Source organism: Poecile atricapillus, chromosome 16, assembly GCF_030490865.1.
Source record: "Poecile atricapillus isolate bPoeAtr1 chromosome 16, bPoeAtr1.hap1, whole genome shotgun sequence".
NCBI classification, from domain to species: Eukaryota; Metazoa; Chordata; class Aves; order Passeriformes; family Paridae; genus Poecile; species Poecile atricapillus.
In genome coordinates this window covers 7,480,993-7,502,671 of record NC_081264.1, presented here as the reverse complement: position 1 = coordinate 7,502,671, position 21,679 = coordinate 7,480,993, and the positions used below count along the sequence as shown (strand labels likewise).

Genomic DNA, 21,679 nt, shown 5'->3' with positions numbered 1-21,679 from the left:
CCTTAGTTAAATACAGAAGTCATCTAGAGGAAAACTCCTCTCAGTTGAATCTTTCATGATTCAGCTTATGGGTAGGTGAATGTTATTTACCACTTTGGAGGAGCTAGAACAGTGCTGAATACAAACTTGAAGAGTATTAAGTTGTTTGGGGTCCAGCTTCTACAAACACTCACCAGGCAAAAAGATGAGAAAGGAAGGAGGAAGCAAAAAAACCAAAAGGTACAACTTCAGAGTTCCCTGTACTTCCCCAGGTTAGCTCAGCATGCCAAAGGCCAGACTCCTACTCCAATGGAATAGCAGGCAGGCCTAAGGAGCAACATCTGTGATGTGTGACTATGAGCACAAGTCCCATACCAGCCAGAGCTCAGGAAAAGACAAGAAATCTCTTAACCCATCCAGCCTCTGCACATCTGCACACACTCCTCTCCTGCAAAAATCTACACCTAATGTTACACCCAAGTTAGACCTCCCTCAAGCCACAGCCTGTTTGGCCTGGAAATACATTGAGCTGAGAGCTCCCCACTTGGTGGCTACAGCACAATCCCAGATAGCGTGGATGGAAACTGCAGAGAGAACAAATCCTCAGCACAAGGGACAGAAAACGTGAGGTCTCTCAAGGGTCTCCAAGATCCCAGGCTGGTTAGAGAAGTTCAGAAGATACCTATGAGATCTTTATTGCGACGATCCATGGAAAGGTTTCTCAGGGCAATGGACACAGCCCTCACAACCTTGTCCGAGTCAGACTGGAGCAGCTCCACGAGCACTGGCAGCCCCCTCTCCTTCCGCACCGTCGCACGGATGTACGTGGACCACTGATCGGGACACACGAGGGAAAAGAAACAACACCAAGTATTGTGAGTTCGCATACCTGTCCTTTCCTTGCCCTTGGCATTTCTTTCAGTGCTGTAACCTGCTTTTTTCTCTGCAAAGACCAGCCATGTTGTGCGTGCTGATTTATCCCATTGCCTTAACCCTTCATTCAAGTTCACCAAGCACCAAGGAAGAAAGGGTGTATGAGTTCATCCTACAGCTAAGCCAGCTTCTGGGGAAAGAGGGTAGGAACAGAAGGAAGGAGCATCATCTGCCAGCATATGTTCTGTACACACCTTGGTGTGAAAACACATTCCTCTGGATTAGGAAACAAGAGGTCACTTGGAAGAAACAGTAATGCATCTAAAGCATCTGTTATCTTCCTCCTCCTCCAATTTCATGCTTTTATTCTGTTTCATGATTGTTTTTAAAACAAGCCTGTATTATTTAAAATAAGCTGTACTCAAGGCAGCTGTGAAACACCACGCTGCCGACCCTCTGGCTCCTATCAGTCCCACTTTGCTGTGGTTCCAGAGTGAGCAGACAAATTTTTCAGAGAACTGCCTGATTAGTGCTGGGGATGCTTCACAGAGATTATTAGGGGACACTGGAGTGCAGTTTCCTCAGCCAACTGTCAATCGAACAACTTAATACCTATAACCTAACCTTAACCTTTAACCTATCTTAATACCAGGCTTTTCTGAATGGATGAAGCAATGGTTAAGTGGTCAGAGTGGTAAAAGTTGCTCATGATTAAACTGTCATGAACTCAACGCCACTTGCACTACGTAAACATCACCAGTCCAGAAGATGCAGAATGTCTTCAATAAGCAAATGGAAGTAATTTCCTGGACATTCCCACCTCCTTCCTTTTTAAAGGAGATAACAAATGTACAAAGTAACAGCACACTTACGACATCCCCTTGTTCTTTGCTTACACAAAGGAAACAAAAAAGACTGAAGAGAAGACTGCACTCACCATCCAGTTGCCAGCACTAAGGTTCTGCAAAGCTCCTGCTGCAGCTTCCAGAGTGTTGAAGTTCTGACTTTCGGTGAGGATGGAGAGGTATAGTCGGACCACATCTGGCTGGTACAATAATTCAAAGCCTGCACGTGGGGCAAGAGAACAGAAGCAAGAGAAGCAGAGAAGACAGTGTATAAGCAAACACATTCCCTTATTTAATAACATAAGAGAGCAGCCAAGCAAAAGCTGCTACAGCACAGAAGAGCTTCTGTCATGTCCAGGACATTCTATCCACAGTTACTGGAAATGGTGGAGACAGAAACTCATGCAGAGAAATGTTCACCTGGGCTGCAGGTCAATTTGCTTAAGGTTGCCAATTCTTTCTGGAATCTATCCTATGCTATAAACTGCACAGCATGTAGGTAATGGCAAGGTGACAAGAGACAATTTTTGCCTGTAACAATTATTACTTTGCATCTCTAGACTGGGCTGCAAATTCACCTTGCACTCCTGTCCTTGTTCAAATCTCTCTCAACACAAAGAGCAGGGCCAAAGAGTGAGCTACACCATCCTGTCAGCCACACCCTGCACACATCCAGGGAACAGAAGGAAGAGGCAGGATGTCAGTCACCGGAACCCCCAAGTGCCAAGGAGGAACACTGACTCCAGTTCAAATATGCAGCACAGAAATACGCCAGCATTGTCCCACACTGGGAGACTGTGACAGCCACATCTGCTCACTGCAGGTCCCCAGAGTCACTGTATCAGCTGTGCAGTTTAAGCATGACAGGAATGAGAGCTATTACCAGCTCTGCCAAGGATTTCCTTTTGTGATGCTGAGTAGCTGACAGTATCATCGTGTCCCAACTTCCTCATCCACAGATTACGATTTATGCATCTACCCACATTAAAAAGAGGGTCTTAGGCAAGAACTCCATCACTCCAAATTGCTGAACAATTTGAAGCACTTTTTATCTATCTTCCTTCACTAAGTGTAGCATGACACATTGCATCAATGAAGATGGAGTATGCCAAGCATCTGCTCAAAGGACTGGCCAGACAAAGCATCTCAAAGTGCTGTTCAGGTTATGTGAATAAAAAACTAAACCTCTAAATTGCCTTGGTGGGTGCAGGATGGCACAAGCAACCTCTGGTCAATGTGACCCATCTGCAGTCACTGTAGCTGGTCTGGTGGCCATTGGGATGTTTGCAGTAAGTAAGCATTAGGTAATGCAGCAAGTATTACCTAGGTGAGGATTTCTAGAAAAAAATGACATCAAAGAAAGCATAAAGGTGTGAAGAGGCCTGGGCAAAGAGGGAATTTTAAGCTTGCTTTGAGCAAAATAATTTTTAGTATTTGTACACATGAAAAGAATGTTCTTCACATAAGATGCTGTCTTCGAATTGTACAATAATTCAAAGCAAGTTTTCCACTAGTAAGACAAGGAGACTTCCAAACACAAATCACTTTCTCTCTTCAGCACTTTCCCTTCAAAATCACCCATCTCTCATACACACATGGCAGATTATCATATTTTAGACATCTTGGAGCAATGATGTCCTATCCAGTGGGTATCCTATTTTTTTTTAAATTTTTTTTTTTCTCCCCCCTGTTGCTAAAGACTTCCTGAAATAAAAGCCTTGATTTTAAATGTAACCATTTCTCCACATCCTTCATACCAGTTATGGCTATGTAGCTTTGTGAGTCAAGATCTCGGAACTCAGCCCTCTAAACCCTGTATAACACTGCCTATGAACACCAGCTGGGTTAACCCCCTGGGTGTACAGGGGGTATTTATCCCACTGAAAGCAAGCAAACACAATCAGCCAAGGTTTGTTCCGTGCCAAAGATCCAATCTATGCTTGAGGATCCATGAGGATCCATGTGCTGGTTCATACTTTCCGTGCTCAGCCTCTCACGTGCATCCCAGCACGCCTGGATTCTTCTCTAGTGACCGGATACTTAACCTGCTCCACGTCTGTGCCTCATTTTAATGCCACCACTTGCCTGCTACACATGACACCCTACAGATACGTGCAAGCTGCAACAGATGGCAACCCCCAAAGGCATCCTGCCAATCCATACCACTGACTTTCCTCTTCTCCAGTGTCCTCTCCTTGCATTGGGATCACTGCCCTCTATATTGAATGCTGAGGAAAAACTATCGTTACTTAATCCATGAAGCATGAGCAGTTGTACAGCTTTTCTCCATTCCTTGAATAAGTCTGTGATTATCTGACTCTAGTATGACCTTCATATCACCCTTTCCCCCTGCCACTTCACAAGGTGAATTGGCAACCTAAGAACTTCTCAAGAAAAAACACTGCTGATAAGCGCCTGGTGTTCCTTTCCTGAACACTAATACTTAAAAATCTCTTAGGATAGCCTACTGGAATTTTGACACTGTTATCTTTTAAGGAAGCTTTGCTGAAATGTAAATCAGATCAGCGGAAGAGATGAAGGCAGGTTCATTAACAGATAATATTCATACAGAACATTTTCTGCTTCTATATCTGAGCTCAGACTTGCCTGTGGTTCAACAGGATGCAATTGTTCAGCCAGTCTTCTGTTTAGAAGTACCCAGTTATAATTCTGGCACATTTGAAAACAGTCCCACACTGTTACTCTGTCCTGTTATTTAAATGCATTCTGTGATGTGCCCTTTCTGTCAGTCTGTACGTTTCTTTTTGGCTGGACATGCTTCCTTCTTCAGCACGTCGCTGTGTGTGAACACAGAGATGCTCCAACTCCCTCACCTCTGCTCCCCTCCTGCGGCCACAGCTGCATTCCAGTCACGCACCTCTCACCCACTCTCTGTCATTACCTCTCTCCATGCATGGAAGCCTCTCCTTTTTCCTTCTTTCTAATGTAAGAGCATCTCAAAAATCCCTTCACCTCCTCTCTTCAATAATGCACAGCATTTTCTCTACCAACCACCAGTACTTTCCTGCTTTGGGGCATCACTCCTTAGCAGGTGGTGGAGGATTCCCACCTCACTCCACACCCCCCCTTTCCAACTACATTTATGCCTCTGCCCTATTGGCACCTGTCTTAAACAGAGTCAGCGAGGGCTACACACCACAGACAGCTCTTTCCTCCCTCCTGCCTCCCCTGCTCCTCTCCCAGCACGGCAGCTCTTCTGAGTCAGCCTGGGTATGCCAGGGAAAGGCAGCAGGAGCTGCTAAAGCCAAGCATCAAGAATGTCCCTCATGGTGGCTGCTCATTAGCAGGGATGAGAAACTAATAACGAGAAAGTTGCTGCTGCACTGGAGGGTTTTCCCTCTCTGACAGCAAGCTGACACTTTTCATAAGCATTATAGTGCCTTAAAAAGAAACAAACAAGTTTTATATTTTCTCCATCTGCCTCCTGTCCTAATGAATCCAGCTCTGCTATTTATAGGATGCAATTTGTCTGAATTATTATACATTTCCTTCCAGTGTTGCATGGAGGCCTTGCACATTTTCCCATGAAGCGCTTCTAGCACGTTCCTGGGAAGCACAGCTGGTCTCACCTCCATTAAGCACCTGCTTCTTTTCAAAACTGATTTCCTTAATTTCGAGATCATCTTAATTATTTTTTCAGGTAATGTTACTTTATGCAATATACAGCTAACTCCTTACACCCATTTAAAAATGGATAGAAGAAATGAGAAAAGAGTCATTAGTGATGGAGAATACATCAAACAAGAAAAACATCCACTGTTTTTCTTTTTTCTTTAAAAAGCTGTTTTAATTATAGCCCAGATTCAGCCCTGCCCTTAAAAAGATAATCTTCATGGAATAAATGAGATTTTTCCATTGGTTATGGATTTGTGCTGAGTTGCAATCTACACTGTTTCCTCCTGGAAAAGCATGGAGATAAGTAATTTATTGCTTCATTCATTGCAGAAAGCAAAGCAAACAAGTTCATTGTATTAGATTTTGGCTTTTAGAGAAACAGAGAAATGCCTTGGACACTCATGTCACTGTGAGAATCAGATCTTTTACGGTGTGTAAGCATTCCCCCAGCTACCAACATGAAGAATGTGTCACAGAGGAGTATCTTCCATATTAGAGTCATCTCCAACACACTGCAGTCTCATCTTTCTGAGAAACAGGAAAAAGAGCTTTTTTGCAGTACAGTCGCTCAAAGCTGGGAAATGGGACTAGTTCTGTGTGAAGTTCGCACTACCAGGCACATGGCAAGTAGATTATCTGCCCAGAGAACAGTGACAGCACAGACAGCAATTTGAATCCTGAATGGGAAACACCTGAGGAATTAGCTGGGGCTGATTAGCCATCTCCATCCCTTCAGCCCTCAGTCCCCATGCTGAGAATGATGCAGCAGCTCCTGGATTATCTCCTCCACAAAACTATTTGCTTTCATCTTGGCAATGCTGATCCTGTGCCTATACTTAGCTACATTCTGGCAATAATGTAAGATACTGCACCAGGTGCCTATCTCTGATACACTCACTTAATCCCAAATTCAGACAACTCTTTCTGGAACAACGCTGCCAAACCTATTCCCCTTCACCACCCGTACAATTTAGAATTTATTACCCCACCACAGGCATGGAAAATGATACACATGTGGATGCTGGACAGACAAGAGATCTCCTGCTGCTGCAGCAGAAATACACTGCTTCATTTTCTATCCACACGAAACCTCTGGACTGATGCTTAAAACAACTGTCAAATTTCACAGGAAGCTGGAAGGATGCTGGCAACACCGTAGAAAAAACCCAAGCAACTCCTAAACCGAGGGGCTGTGTGTCTGTGGAATCACTGAACTCTGATAGCCACTCACTCTTGCAGTGTGCAGAGGCAATTCCCACTTACTGCACTTTGGTTCCCGACAGGAGATGCAGCCTCACCTGGGCTCCCTCTGGGCTGCCACTACAGCAGGAGATGCATTCCCAGCTCACAGCGCCCAGGGGCTTCGAGCACCGGGAGCTCTGGGGCCGCTGCGCTCGCCCTGAGCCGCACCTGCAGCGCCGGCAGATGGAGTGAGAGGAACCCGGACCGCACCTCCCCGCAAGGTCACCCGAAAACAGACTCTGCACACGGAAAAAGCATCTCCCTCAGCAACCAGGAAGCTGCCAGCCAAAAGCAAAAGAAAAAAAACCCAAACCAAACAAAAAAACCCCAACAGAGTAAAGAATCGTGATAGTAAAAGAAACACTCAGAATCTGCACCAAAGCAAAGCTCCACATCCCAAGCTTGGATCCTGCCCTCTGCTGACAACCGGCTGGTACCTTCACCACAGCCTGTGCAGCTCATTGTCTGCAAGGTCTAAACCAGGGCTCAGAAGTCTACAAAAATGTTTTCGGAACACTTCAGCAGCAGATCAATCCTGCAGCTCAATTCTCCCCTCCCAGGAACCCCTCACCCTGCAGTGTGGTTTTACAGCAGACTACATGAAAAGCTCCATAGAAGGCTGGGGGAGGCAGCTGGTTACTTCTGTAAAAACAGGAATCAGATCCTTAAAAAATCCGACCCATCGGCTCCATTCCATCTGTACACTGTGCTTCAGCACCCAGTGCACAGAGCAGCTTGAATGCCAACATAAACTTGCAAGATTCTTCTAATTGAAAGGCTTAACAGTAGCGAGAACGCAGCCAGCTCCAACAGAGCCAAACCCTTGGCATAGCTGCCCGAGAATGCAGATACATGCAGAATACTGAGTGTCACACGGCAGAGGCACAGCAAACTGCAACGGATGAAGATGAAATAATAGGTGGAAAGTTCTGAACAGTCTCTGTGGCTTTCACTTCAAGGTACAGCACAAGTCAGGACAGGTACTGAGCTTACTGCAGAGATTCAATCACAAATGCAGCATCCACCATTGAGCAGCAGCTCTGAGGACAGACAGAACAGCCTTTGAATAGTATTGAAAAGAAAAACCACCAGATAATGTGGGACACATGAGACTCGAATCAGGCTTGAGGGAATGCTTAAGAAGAGTTTTTCTATTCAGGAAATGAACACCACAATGTGTGACCTTCCAATTAAGTCATACACAAGTTCTAAAATGATGTAAAGTCTTCCCAGCTTATCACGTACTCCTACCATTGGCACACTACTCAAAAAGGGAAGCAAACAAACCCCCAGCCCAAAGGATGTAGTAGGAATGTTACCAGCAGTAGCAAGAGTGAGGTATGCAGAAGAACAACACAGGGAGCTAGGGTGACTGTAGGAAAGACAGAAAGGCAGCAGGGAAAGGAAATGGAGGGCAAGGCAGTGCAGGAGAAAGAAAGGATGCCTGGGAAAGCAAACTGTCTTTGTCTATTTCTATTATTCTTTACACTTCCCAAGCTCCACAAGCTGTCATCAAAGTACCTTCTTACAGAGTGTGATTTGTACAAGGTTGGTTACACATCCCACTTCATATCCAAAGAATATGCAATTCAACAAAGAGGTGGATCGATCAAACACAACCCATTTTGGTCCTGTGTGAGTTCCAGCAATTCTGTTTTCTGTGACCATATATTTTAGAGCTACTACAGTCTTCCCTTTCCAAAGGACCTGCAAGCAGCATTTCTCCCAACAGTGTTTGACACACTGCCCAATACAAAGGTTTTTCCAAACATATGCAGCTAAATCTCTTTGCAACTGGAGATGTTCCATTAACAGCCTTTTCTCCTCACTAATCAGTAGCAAAGGCTCTGGAGGACCAATGCTTAATAAGAATCTGAAAGCTGCTGCAGATAACTGGAGCACTACCCAAGCCACTGGTTCAAAAGGGGAGTGCTCTGTCCCGCAGGGCTGTCACTAAAGCACAGGGAATCCCCAGCAGCCAGGCTGATGCAGGGACGGGAGAGCTGCTAAAGGTCTGCACCCACAGGGAGAGGAGACACGTGGGTGAACTGCAGCACATTTAAGCATTTCTAGGTCACCTCTGGCAATAGTTTTTGTTTGCTTTTGAGAAACACCATTGTTACAAGCAACAATGCTTTGGATTGGAATTAACGTTAAGTCCTTTGGCTGCATGATTAAAACGGAGAGTTCATGTAAATAGCTTCCTTTACCCCAGTCCCAGAAGACTTGCCTCTGACCTTGGAGACTCTCAGCACAGTACATGGAATGTTAACACTGCTCTCTCACCAGCTTCTCTAATCCAAAGTTATTTTTATTTACTTCACAGTGATAGCTGAATGCATTTTCTTTTAAAGGGAACAGGACAATCATATTATTCCAAAAGCAAATCTGTTTTGTAATTCAGTTTGTATCTGAAAATCAAACATTAAATAAAATTTTCTCCCTCTCTCTTCCATACAGAGCACACACCGGAGTGTCTGAGCTGTGAGCTACGTAACAAATGCAAACTGTTTGGAATGACAGGTCCCCCTTTCCCACCACCAGCTTACCGTGGTGTTTGCAAGCTCCCAGAATTCAGCCCAGGCCCTGCATCACCACTGCAACATCTCAAAGTGGGACTTGGTTCAAAATCCTGGTTCACACACGTGAGTACAAAACTAATTTGCATGAAAGGTCTGCCAGCTCTGCAGGGTTTCACAGTGTGACACTGCCAGCCATGCTGGAGTACGGAATTTCTGGCAGCTCAGGCACACCCCGGGACTCCAAGCTAGGGATGAACACCCTCTGGCCTGGAGACAGGCTGCTCCCAGGGGACTGTCTCTTACTGGCTGCCCCTTATGCTTGCCTCAAACACCACAGTGTTTTAAGACAAAAGACTGATTATGCTTATCAGGCTGGTGAACTCACTGACAGCAGATCAATATGCCAAGGGAGCAGCTTCTAGATGTGAGCAATCCTGCCTGCTCCCTTCAGGAAAGCTCCTTCCTAAAGCTTCCTGGCTGGGCTCACACCTGTAACAGCTGATACCAAAAGGAGCTGGGCACAGTGATGATGTGAATTGCACTGGGGACATCTTAAACAGACAGCAATCCGGCCCATGGATACAAGATCAATATCAAGCGTGTCATTGATCATGTTCTGTTTCCCTGGGAGGGAAAACCTGAATTTCCAGATGCTGTCTGCTACATCACAGGGATATTTGAACAACAGTGACAAGGTCAAACATCCATGATTATTCTTTTAGATCTCAGCACTGCTGCTGCTCCTATTGGCCATGGGTGCTTCTGATATGTCTGCTCCTGTCTCTGCAAGGGCCCAGAATTACATGACTGACTGGTTTTCTTTCTCCTCTCTGAAAGGACCCAGATGGCAGTGCTTGGTGACCGCTCACATGCCCCGAGGGGCGTCTCCTTGTGAGTGTCACCAAACAGCTCTATTTTGTCACTCCATTTTAGCCAGCAAAAGCAATTCCAAGGACTGCACAATCCTCTCCAGAAAGGAGAGCACTGCCCAGCTCACCTGGCTTATCTGGCTCCTGGGCCAGTGACAGCAGTAGAAAATGCTGAGAGGCTCGGGAACTGTCAACTTACTGACCTCACAGCTGCAAACTCCAGCCAAGAATATGTGAGGATGCAACAATAATCCATCCCATAGCATTGCCAGAGATCACTTCCCAACTGCAGCCCTGGAAAGATGCAGTAAGGAAGTGACACTACAGAATGCCTCACCTGGCTACAAGCAGGTGGAAAGTGGCCCTTTCCTCCTAATGGGGAAAGGGTACAAGTGGAGGAATCTCTAGGCCTGAACATGCTTATTCTCTGCCTCGGAAAGGCTTGAAGCCACTGCTTTTTGGAGCACACTGCAAGCCTTTTCTATTCAGCTAAGCTTTCCCAAAGGAACAAAAGAAATAAAAAGATGGCTGGCAAAGCTAATGAGGATTGGGAATGTGAGGAAAATTATTACTTTCCATATAAGATAAACTAATGTGTTTCTTCAATTGTGTATTAATGTATTCATTCCAGAACATATGTGTTTTCTGGGACTTTTCCTTGAACTGAGACAACCAAATGCAGGCAAAAACCATTTTCCTTATAACCCTCACCCAAGATCTGTAAAGCACAATATAGCTTTCTGATCAGAGCTGCCATGTGGTGCAGCTGAAGGGATCTGAGAATCTTTTCACTGCCATGACTAGTCCAGATGCCTAATTGTCCAGTCCAACCATCAGCAGGTTTGAGCTTAGTGTCTAAAATATGTTTATTAAAGAGAAAGATACTGAGTGATTCCCTGAAGGAAAGCCCATTAAAAAAAAAAAATACACCACAGCTATGTCCAGTAGTAAAATACAATGTGTTGCTGTTAGTATCATAACACAAAAATATCTCAGAACTGGATTCATCACTGAAAATCAACAGCACTATTAAGGGACTCCTTTCTTTAACTTGTGGCTGCCTGAGCCTACCATTTTCTTTCCTCTGGTCTTCAGTGTGTGTTTAACCAAGGATCATGTGTTCCAAATTGCCCTTTTTTGGCCTCAAGCCCCTGTAAAACTCAGCTTTGCAGTTCCAGATGCCAATCAGCTGCTCTTACCCCAGGAAGCTAACGAGCTTTTAGCTTCCTCCCAGCTCAGTAGAAACCTGTCTGCAGAGAAAAACTTAGTGCAAAAGGAATCATGCTTTAGCCCTTGGCTCCAGATGCCACCTAAGCATATTTGTTTTATTAAAAATAGTCTGACTTTATTTAGAACTGTTGAGATACTGAATAGCTTTATAAACTCTCTGTCATAAAACACCAGCAAATAGAGAAGAACAGCAAAGGGAAGAAACACTCCAGCAGACAGCTGCATGACAAAATAAAAAACCCTACATGGTAATGCATATTTAGTTGAAATATCCACACACCCTCAGACATTAAATACTGACATATGCAAGAAAGGTAGAAAAACTACAAAAAAACCTCTTTCTTACCTCTGCACATCTCTGAAGTATCTTCCTTCCTGTCTCCAAGATGGTGTATGAAACATGCTGGATCATGAGGCCAGGCATGGTCCCCCCAAGTGCCCTCCCCTCCCTTTTGAGAGAGCAGCCACAGCAGCCCAGTGGAACAAGGCTTGTGAGGAGCTGTGGAGTGGAGGAGTGGCTGCAGTGCTCTGCAGTGCCAAGCTGTGGGGTGCAGCAGCAGGCAGAAGCAGCACTCGGAGTGCAGAGGTGCGAGGGGGTTCCGCAGAGCCCACAGCCGAGGGAAGGAGCTCCGCAGCCCTGGAGCCAGGCTGGGCTCAGGGCGGCTGCAGCAGTAACCAGTGCTTTGCCTGCACACAGCAGCCCACTCCTCCAGATGTGCACAGATGCTGTTTCCACCAGGTCTGTGGTGAGCTGAGGTGTGGGAGGACCCACAGCACCTTCTGTGGTCAGCCCTTCTGTGCTGCTATGCACTGGGGTGCTGGCACTAAAACCGGCTAGCAAGGCAAACCCAATTCCTCCATCACTCAGGAATTTACAGGAACAGGATTACTTTGTCAGGTGTGGGAGTTATGGGGGTTCCCACTGACTGTGCTTCAAAACATTCCTGCTGCTGAGGGACCTCCTGCTCGGATTTGAAAGCCCACATGGTCCTGACAAGTGCTTGGGCGGATCAGAGCTGGAGCTGCGACAGACAAGGATCGACTGACAGCATTTCCACTTGGGCTGGCACCTGTCAGGTTCTCTCCTTCACAGCACGTCTGGGTTTTATCTTCAGTGCCAAGGGAAAAACAACGTCAAAAAAACCCAACCAACTCTTCCAGAGCTCGTGCACACTGAAATATGCTTAGAAGCCAAACTGAAAGCTTCTTTCTGGGTTACTCATGCTTCACCGAGTCTTCTTTTACTTCCACTGCTCATCATGACTTTTATAGAAAGTCTCATAAATGGTCATAAGCCATTACACAGGTATTTGGTTATTCATATCAATTCAGCTGCTTGTTAGAGGCCCGTCTGCTTAAGGCAGTGAAGGGCTGCAGAACTCCACAGCTTGAATTCCTCAAATAAGAAGGCAGAATAAATTTTTCTATTCTCCAGTGGATATACCCTCACAGAAACATCAAACATCTCAAAATACATCCCCGTAAGAAGAAAATATTTGGATATAAACAACTAATCTTTTTTGGGAGAAGCATATCAGAATCCAAGCTGAGCAGAAGCTACCAGGTCCAGTCTCAGCCTGCAGAAATGAAAGGTCAGTGACTCCTAATCACTGGGACCAAAGCCTGTTTGGTTCATTACATGCAAAGTCCTGCAATCTTGCCTTTATAAGCATTTTATAAGCAACTGCCATATGGAAAGACTCCCTCATGTTAATAAATAATTTATTATACGCCAACCCAAACACTTCCTCCAATCCTGTTTGTGTCCTGAAATTGCTAATTAGTCCCTGCTCCAGCTTCCAAAGTCAAAAGTGTGTTTCAATTTCTCTCTCCATTTCATGAAGGCTGCCTCATGCACCCAAAGGCAGCCCAGTGCCTCTAATCTGTCTCAATTACAGTCACTGTGCTGCTGTCAGGCAAGTATCTCCCAAGCATCCAAGAAAAAGAATTTGATGTTTTCAATGTCAAATGAATGTCAGGCCAGAGTGGAAGTAGCACAGAAGGTTTTCTTTAACTTTTCTAATAAAAAAAATGGACCTTGCAGCCCAGCTTTTTAAAGGTACTGTATTTGGATACTTAATTCCCCTGGATTTCAGTGTAAGCTAGAGACATTAATGCCTCCAAGAACAGATTCTGCACTCATCCTCAAAGCATTCAGGCATGGATTACAGATGATGAGAGACAAAAGAAGATGCTGCTGCTCCTCCCTTGTTTAAATTGGGACACACTGGAACATATCACATCAAAGTACTGAGCGAACAGGTACTCTCCCTCTTCCTGCCAACCTCTCTCTGCAGCTTTCTGGAAAACCAGGGAAGTTTCTATTAAATATAAACCCACCTGCTGTTCAGTGCACTGCCTGAATATTGGATAATCACAGGCAGAACTGACAGAAAACCAGCTCTGCCTATAGAATAATAGATTTCCTGGAAACACAGATCTTGCTGTGAAACTTGAAGCTGGACTAAAATGTGAGATACGAAAACATGATCTGGAGAGAGGTAGCTCCCTGAAGCCTTAGCTGGCTAAACACACACACACAATACCACCACAAATAAATTTATTTGCAAGTTAAGAAAGAGATTGGGGCCCCAGAGTGTAGCAATGAATGAGATACTTTGCTGCAATGAATAGAGGGAGCACAGAGACATTTTTCAAGAGGCAAGGGGGAACATTACACAGCATCCAACTGCAGTCTGCCCCATTTTCACCACCCCACAGCAATGTCCTGAGTTCATAAAGCAGTAGGAAATCATATGAGAAATTCTGCAACAAAGCCACAGCAGACATTACCTAAAAACAACTCTGACAGCCTCTATAAAACCACTTCGCCTTTGAAACAGTGAAAAGATCCCCAAACCAACAGCCACTTTGTCTTGGAGAGCTTTCATTTTCAATGCAGCTTTCTTATGGTAATATTATGCAATTAAAAATTGAGCTTAAAATTACCCATGTAAAAGATTCTAAGCAGAAGCTGACATTTACTGTGGAGGTTCTTCATGCCTATAGAAAACTCTGAAAAGGTCAGTATAAATGCAAATAAGGTGAGATACTTCCTCAGGAGTGTAGAAATTTCCATCATGTTAGGGCCTATACCCATTTCTCCATGCAAGACAATGTTATGAATGCCCTGATAGCTTCTCATGAGCCATATGAGTCCACAGAGCTTGATCCAGAAATAGGTCTCCAGACACTGGGGAAACAACTGGCACCAAATATTTAGTGTTTTATGGAAAGTGGGATCCAGCCACCCAGAAAACTGCCAATACAGTTTATAGTCCATGGGTTTAATCTCAGCAGTGTTTTCAGCAAGCAGGGACATTGGATTTGGAAGGGATGTGCTTGTCAGAATTTAACTATTAAGCAAAACCTCGCAGAACTGCCCAAATCCAAGTCACACATGCATTTCCCAAGTCTTACATTTTGGACACTATCACTAACTTGAAATACTCTCCCAGGAGCAGCATTCGTGTAAATGAATAAATGGGATTAGGTCTCATGCTTCTAACACCCCTGGTGAATTTTCATTCCTTGAGAAATTCTGAACACAGTGCCAAGAACACAACACCTCAGTCAACCTTCCCACTTCTATCTCTTCTCTCACATACCTGCAGGTTGTCTTGTGTGCTTTCTCGTTTTATTACTCAATGTGAAAAGCAGCCCCAAAAGGGGAGCGGGCAACATGCATCTGCAAGGAATGCAGGCTTCCAATTTCCTAACTGTTTAAAGGTCATTGGGGACACTCCAGGTAAGGCAGATCCTTTCTAGACCTTCTTCTTGATCCTCCACACTCTGAATGAATCTTTGGAAATGTTTTTCTTGCTCATTATTTTTAAGCTCTCAGCAGGATAAGATGCAATTATATGCTCACTCGTGATTACAGATTTGCTGGTTGTGATTTCAGAAGTCTCAAAACAAAACTCATTAGATTAAATGTTCTTTCTGGCTTTGTATGAGAGGGACAAAAAGAAATGACATCTCTAAATGGAGTGGGCTTGCTAGCATGAGCAAGCTAAGATACTGCTTTAGGAATCAGGAAATCTCATCTCTGTTCCCAGCTGTGCCACTGAAATTCCCTCTATCTGCACAACTCACCTCAGCAGTGGAGCCCCCTCTCCCCTCCCACACGAGTTCAGTCTTGCTCATCTAGGGCCAGCCTGCACAAGTGCACCATCACAGTGTGTTGGTCCTTGCACTTTACTGAGGCTATTGGTAAAAAACCCCACAAATTTGCTCTAGACATCTCCGACAAAAGCAACCTGATTTTTAGTAAAGAGATGGCAAGGCGTGCAAAACACGAATGAACTGGACACGAAGTGCAAGGACTGCTCTCCACATTGCCTCCTTCCAGATCTGCCTGAACCAGAGTCTATTCCTGCACAGACAAATAACATTTCATGCTATTACAGACTTCCAATTTTCCCTGTGATCAAGACACAGAAAATTCAGGGCTGAAACTAATGGTCTGTGAGGCCGAAATAAAAACGCTCTTTCTACCACATACTGATCAACATTCTCACTGATCATCTGGAAATGCCTGGATCAGCAATCAAGCTCTCAGTGGGTTCAGAGCAAACAGCAGTTGGATTGACGCTGCTTTCTAAACCATGCAGAGGTAAGGTTCCCCCCGCCTCCAGTTGACAGGTAAATTTAAGTGACTGCTTTACCATGTAAAATGCCTGCCTCTCAGTTCAAGGTCATTTTTCTTCAATCCACAGTTAGAGGTATATGGCACATTAAGTCCTATAATTCCCCTGTCATGGTGGAGAAGGGGGGGGGGGGGAGCTTTTAAGCCTGAGCAGAGCACTTGGGGTTACAGAAATAAATATGGCTCTACATAGCAGTTTTCACATTCAAGATATCTCACAGTGGTTTACAAAGTAATGAGTCAGATAATAGGGCTGCAGCAGCTGTGCAGGTACACTCACTGGAAATTAATGCTGAGAAAACGGAAGTCTTAATTTTTTGATTCTCTTTATTTGATCTTCTGCAAAACATGACTGCAGCTTCAGCCCTACTAATGAGCATCAGTGGCTTCTGCAATTTAAAATGCCCAGGTTATTTGACATTCCAGTTTGTTTTAATTTTCATATTAACTCTATGATTAAAGCTCTCCATATTATTAGTTTAGTTATATTAGTTAATATTAGTTAATATTATTAACTATAGTTAAGTTAATATTATTATTATTATTATTAACTATATATTATTATATATATTATTATTAATATTATTAACTATAATATTGTTCAAGCAAAAGTGGAAAAAATGCATGTACCTCCCTGCCTTGGCTGCACAGTTAGGAAGGTCTCCTTGCCTGATCTCTAGTACAATTTGCAATTAGTTCAGAATCACACAACTATTTGATTTTCATTCCCTTTTCTCTCTGCCATCATTAGCTGTTATAAGCAGACCCTCAAAGGCTGATTATTGAGCGTTCTGAGGATTCCATCATTTACTGTGCTGGCACCAGAAAAATACACATTATGACTACAATATATTTTTCTTTGAAATAAGCCCTATCTTGAGGTGCAACCTGATACACTCAATTTTGTATATATGCTCCTTTCTCAGGTTCCATGGGCAAATGGACTTTCTCATTCTTCTTCTCATCTGAGTCACCTAATCCACCAGTTGTGGATTAAGTTGTTTTGGAAAAATGTGCTGTTTTTATGTAGACATACTTTTCCTGGCTGACTCTGTAATCAGTTAATGAGAGGCACACAGAACAACTAGGCAGAAAGGGAACGTGGGAGATCACCTGGGTCAGCTTCCTGCTCAAAGTAGGCTCAATGCCAAAATCAGACCAAGCTATTATGCTTTTGTCCAGTCAGGTCTTGAAATCCTTCAATGACATAAAGAACCCTTCAAAACCTCTCTGAGGAACCTGCTCCAATGCCCAATTATGTGGCATTAGCCTCCATTTCTGTGGGCAGAAGGATGGCAGATGGGACAGATGCTTTCAGTGAGATTCAAGTGATGTCTGTCTAGTGCTGAGTTCTGAAAGCACCGAGTCATCTTGGGCTCTCCAAAATCCACGTTCTGGTTACTCCTAAAGGCACAGCCTTCAGAGCACTCACCCAGAGCTCTAACTACCCCCTTTGCTTCTGCTGCTACTATTTCTGGAAATCTGGAAAGGGATTTAAATCAACATTACACCACTTTCCTGCCTCAGCTGTTCTGAAACATTCTGCAGTTCTCTTAACTTGTCAAGCAGCTTCGTCAGCACAACTCTGCTGCGGTACTTTTGATGGACACCAGAGACAACCGTAACTTTGTGCAACAAGGTTTCTGTAATTGATTTTGACATGAAATTTCATCTCTAAATTCCAACAGAAGCTGAGTTCCTCTTCCCTGAGCTTCCTGGTGATACCGGCTGGCCAACCAGATAAACTTTCAGATTCGTACCCCTCTTCAAAGGATCATCTCATTTTTTACGCTTATGCTAAAAGGGAGGGGGGGAATGCTGAGAAATTTCATTGTTATTGTTTCTTAACCGAAACTAAGTGGTGTGGAAGAAGCTGACATAAGGCAACAGTGATGATGGCTGGATGGAGTGAGTCTTTCACTACGGTGACTGAGTCCCAAGACTGAGGCAGCTGCAGTTAGGAGGGATAAGCACCTTCCCATCAACTCCTGCTTTTATTCCTGGCAGGCTTTCTTGGCACATTCTAATTTTATAAACAGTCCTGGAGCAGCATCTGTATAATGAGCTATGCTCAGTAATAACAAGCATTCTATTTTAGAGTAACAATTAGAATTACTTGTAGAATAGAAATGCTAAATGAGACATGCAAAAATATATACACAACCTGAAATGTAGGGAGGGAAGAGAATTTACCATTCTCAGCAGGGCAAACAGTACAGGAAAAGCTGTGAAAATTAAAAACATATGACTGACAACTATAGCTTTCCAACATTAACTATTTTTCATCAGAAATATTAGCCAAGTGGAAATGACATGAAAATCCAATCAGTGGTTGAAGAGTTAAGATGCTGCATTGCCAGAGAGCACACACTGCTGTAACTCAAGTAAATGTAGTTGGGCAGTAAAACTTACCAAGGTTTTCAATTATGCACTGGTTTATGTATACACCTTTCTATACAAAGCATCATAAATAATGCAGTTGAACTTCTGAATAAAAAAACACAGTAAGTGCAGTATGAATAGTGAGAGCAGAAAACAATTCACAGTATTGTGTATTTGCAAAATTCTCTCTGTAACATGAACACCTCAGTCCATTCCCACAGTATTTCACTGGGGCAAACCTCTACCATCCACCTTTAACTGAAATTATGTTTTTATTTAATTTTTCTATCACTGTGCTGCTAGCAACAGCTGGGATACAGCATACTTCATCAGAATTTTGCTGTTTTAACAAATGTATCACATGCACTCCATTTGCATTGGTTATCACATCAGCAGTGAAAACACTAATTATTTTAGTGAGGTAATTATTCCAGCTATTATTTTGGTGAAATGATTCTTCTAGTGAATGCAGTGGAAATAGCAGACTCTTCATGAACAGGTTCACTACAACCCAAGAAACCGAATGCTATTAACTTGCCTAAGGCCACTCAGAAAGTCAGCAGTGATGCTGGACTGAGAAAATGAGACTCTTCTCCTTCCAGCTCTGTCTTTAGCTGAAGCTCCAGATCACTCCATCTCCCTATTAGCTGCTGTAATTACCATGTGCTCTAGTGGAGCTCCTGCTGTTTAGTTTTTCATAGGCTACTTTATTATGCAAGTATATATAGGCTCTTCCTGTTTAAGATGCCTAAATCTCATTTTCTGTGCACTTATAATTTGGCCACAAATTCACATCAAATTGGAAAGGGAATTTACCACCTGGGATTCTTGTCTTTTGAAGATACTGCTAGTTATTATAATAGATCTATATTCCTGGGTGCCAGCCTCAGCCAAGAAGGAGCTGGAAGCTGACTACTGGAGTCTTCATAGTCCTATGAGAGGACTTACACCCAGAGGTTAAAGGACCTAAAGGTAGGGAGGGAGAATCTTGCCTCCAACTGTCAGCTTTTCTGCCTCATGTGCTGAGGGACACTAAACATTTGAGAATGCAAAAGGATAAAGAAGAGGAATAGCTGTTGATGCTGATTCACTATTTCCAAGATAACCAAAGTATCTTAGAATTGAGTCAGATTTTTCTCATTCAGAAGGAAAAATCTGAAATTATTCACAAGCAAAGCTGTTCTCCTAACTCATCTTGCATGTGACCTCTAGCTGTTAAGATAGAGACAGAACATAAAGGGACAATCAGGAGTTCTACAGGCAAATGAATTATAGCAGAGCCAAACAGAGATGGACAAGAAACACCACCTTATGACTTCACAGAGTTTCAGCTTCTATAAATACAGAGCTGACTGGAATTCTTGTATCACTATTGCTCCTCCTGCCTCCCTGCCCCAGCAGTTGTTTCCCACTGGTCCCTCAGCTTAAACTTCCAAGTTTTATGACCTAAACCTGAAAGACATTCACACTATGAAGTGTCCATGCTGAGGGTGGGGAGGCATATATCACAGTTGAAATTTCTTCTTCAGTTTACATTGGTTCTGTATCCTCCATGTAGCAGAACTATTTCAAGTCCCCAGCTGAAATCTTCCTGACACAATCTCTCACCTGGGCCATTCACAGCACAGTCTACACACACAAACACTGTGCTTTCCCTTACTCAGCTGCAAGAGCTTTTCTGTTCCACAGATGCCATTTCACCCCTGCCAGGAATCTAGCCTTTCTTATCTATAAACACGATTTTTGCCTGGATGTCCCCATGGATGGAGCAAGGGGCTGGAAGCCACAGCTCAGGGCAATGTCAAGGCTCTCTCTGAAGCCAGAGAGCAACGGTTTGACAAACACAGCAGCAATTACCAGGACGCAAAGCCAAAACTATTCTTCGCATTCCTGAGCAGACAGATAACACCAGAGTTGGTCCTGTAACAGTCTCAAATTCCTCTCACATGATTTTGTGGAATAACTCAACTTCACTCAGCTGAGCTGTGAGTCTCAGCAGCACTGCTGTACAAAGTGTACAGGGTTTCAGTCATATAATTTAGTATCTCTCCCAGAAAAATATTTGTTTCCTTACAGTCTCCAAAGTAAGAATATTGTAGGACAGAATTGTATTACCAAGGGAAAAGAATTTGTGAGAGACAGAACAGTACTCCTGGACCTGCAATTCACATTCCAACTGCATCTCCCCATATGATTTTTCAAAGCCTTCAGTTTCAACCCTAAACTTACAATTTATGTTCTAGATATTCCAATTTAACAGATCCATAAAGATCATAAAAAAGTTTTCACCTGCAGAGCAACGCTCAGCAGGCCAGGGAGAAATTCATGCTTGTGTCCACCATCTCTGAACGAATAACAACACTGAACATAAGAATCAGAGAATATTGTGACAAAAAAGGCAGAAGATTCCAGAACAATTAGCAGTCAGCTTTGGAAAGAGTGTGTACACAAGAAAGGAAAATCCAGATGCCTGCTCAGAATTCCTTGAAAATACTGGGAAAAAGAAATGGAGTTTAAAGGTACCAGATTAGAGAAAGTTTGGCAAGGGCAGGTTCCATATGGGAATTTTCCTATTCTAGGCAATAAATTCTCTCTGACTCAAAGCACTGGAAGACAGATGAGAAACCTTTCACAGCTTTGTAAATTATGAAAAACACACGGGACCAAAATAAATACTTAGCTTAGGAAAGCAAGAGAAGTAAGAGATACTTAATAATTCTGATCAGAATTCTCAATAACGTGCATGAAATGCTCAAAAGATGTTAATACAAGAACATATTACTTGCTCTCACAGAGGAGATCTTCCCAATCCCTGAATTTCCACCAGCAGGCACAGGAGGGGTTTTGATGGTGCCATTAATCAATCAGTTCTACTCACTTATTCACAATACAACAATCAAAATTAATGATGGAAGGGAGCTGGAAAGGGCAGGTGTGCTTGAGTCAACTTGTAAAGATTTAAAGAAAGCAAATTAAAGCAGCAGTGAAATGCGAACTGCAGCCAATCTTAATTACAAGCCAAAGCCAGAGTAAAGTGAAGTTTCCCTCTCCTTCCACTACATGTTGCCTTTAGCTGAAGACAAATTGCTGGCACTTTTGTAATCTACTAAGTTAAAGTCATTACCCTGACAGTGCCAGGAAGTCTAATTTCCTGGAGCAGTAATACAAAGATTTATAAGGGAATTTAAACACTCACCTTCTGGAATAGAAAATCTATCATCAGCATGAGGCTACATGGAAAGTGACTGAGGATTTCAGATAATGGAGAAGAAGAAATTCACCTGCTGACAAGTTCATCCAAAATCTCATTCCCTGCCTACATAGTCTGCTGACCAGGGTAAGTGTACACACAAAGCTAAGCCTTCAGATAAATTCAGCTTTTCTGTGAGGTCTCCACTGCAATAAAATAGAATTCTTCAATTACTAGCATTTTTAACACTAGTTCAGTATTTC

At 43.4% G+C, this 21,679-nt stretch overlaps 1 protein-coding gene across 3 annotated transcripts in view; it reads right to left on the bottom strand.

Annotated features, from left to right (window-relative positions):
- ARVCF (ARVCF delta catenin family member) overlaps positions 1-21,679 on the bottom strand; it is a 136,393-nt gene that overhangs the window by 13,555 nt on the left and 101,159 nt on the right. For all 3 annotated transcript variants that reach the window (XM_058851801.1, XM_058851803.1, XM_058851802.1), the window contains 2 exons: positions 1,790-1,917; positions 662-812 (listed from right to left, as the gene is read on the bottom strand). In XM_058851801.1, coding sequence (XP_058707784.1) covers positions 662-812; positions 1,790-1,917 — 279 coding nt within the window. The remainder of the gene's footprint in view (positions 1-661; positions 813-1,789; positions 1,918-21,679) is intronic.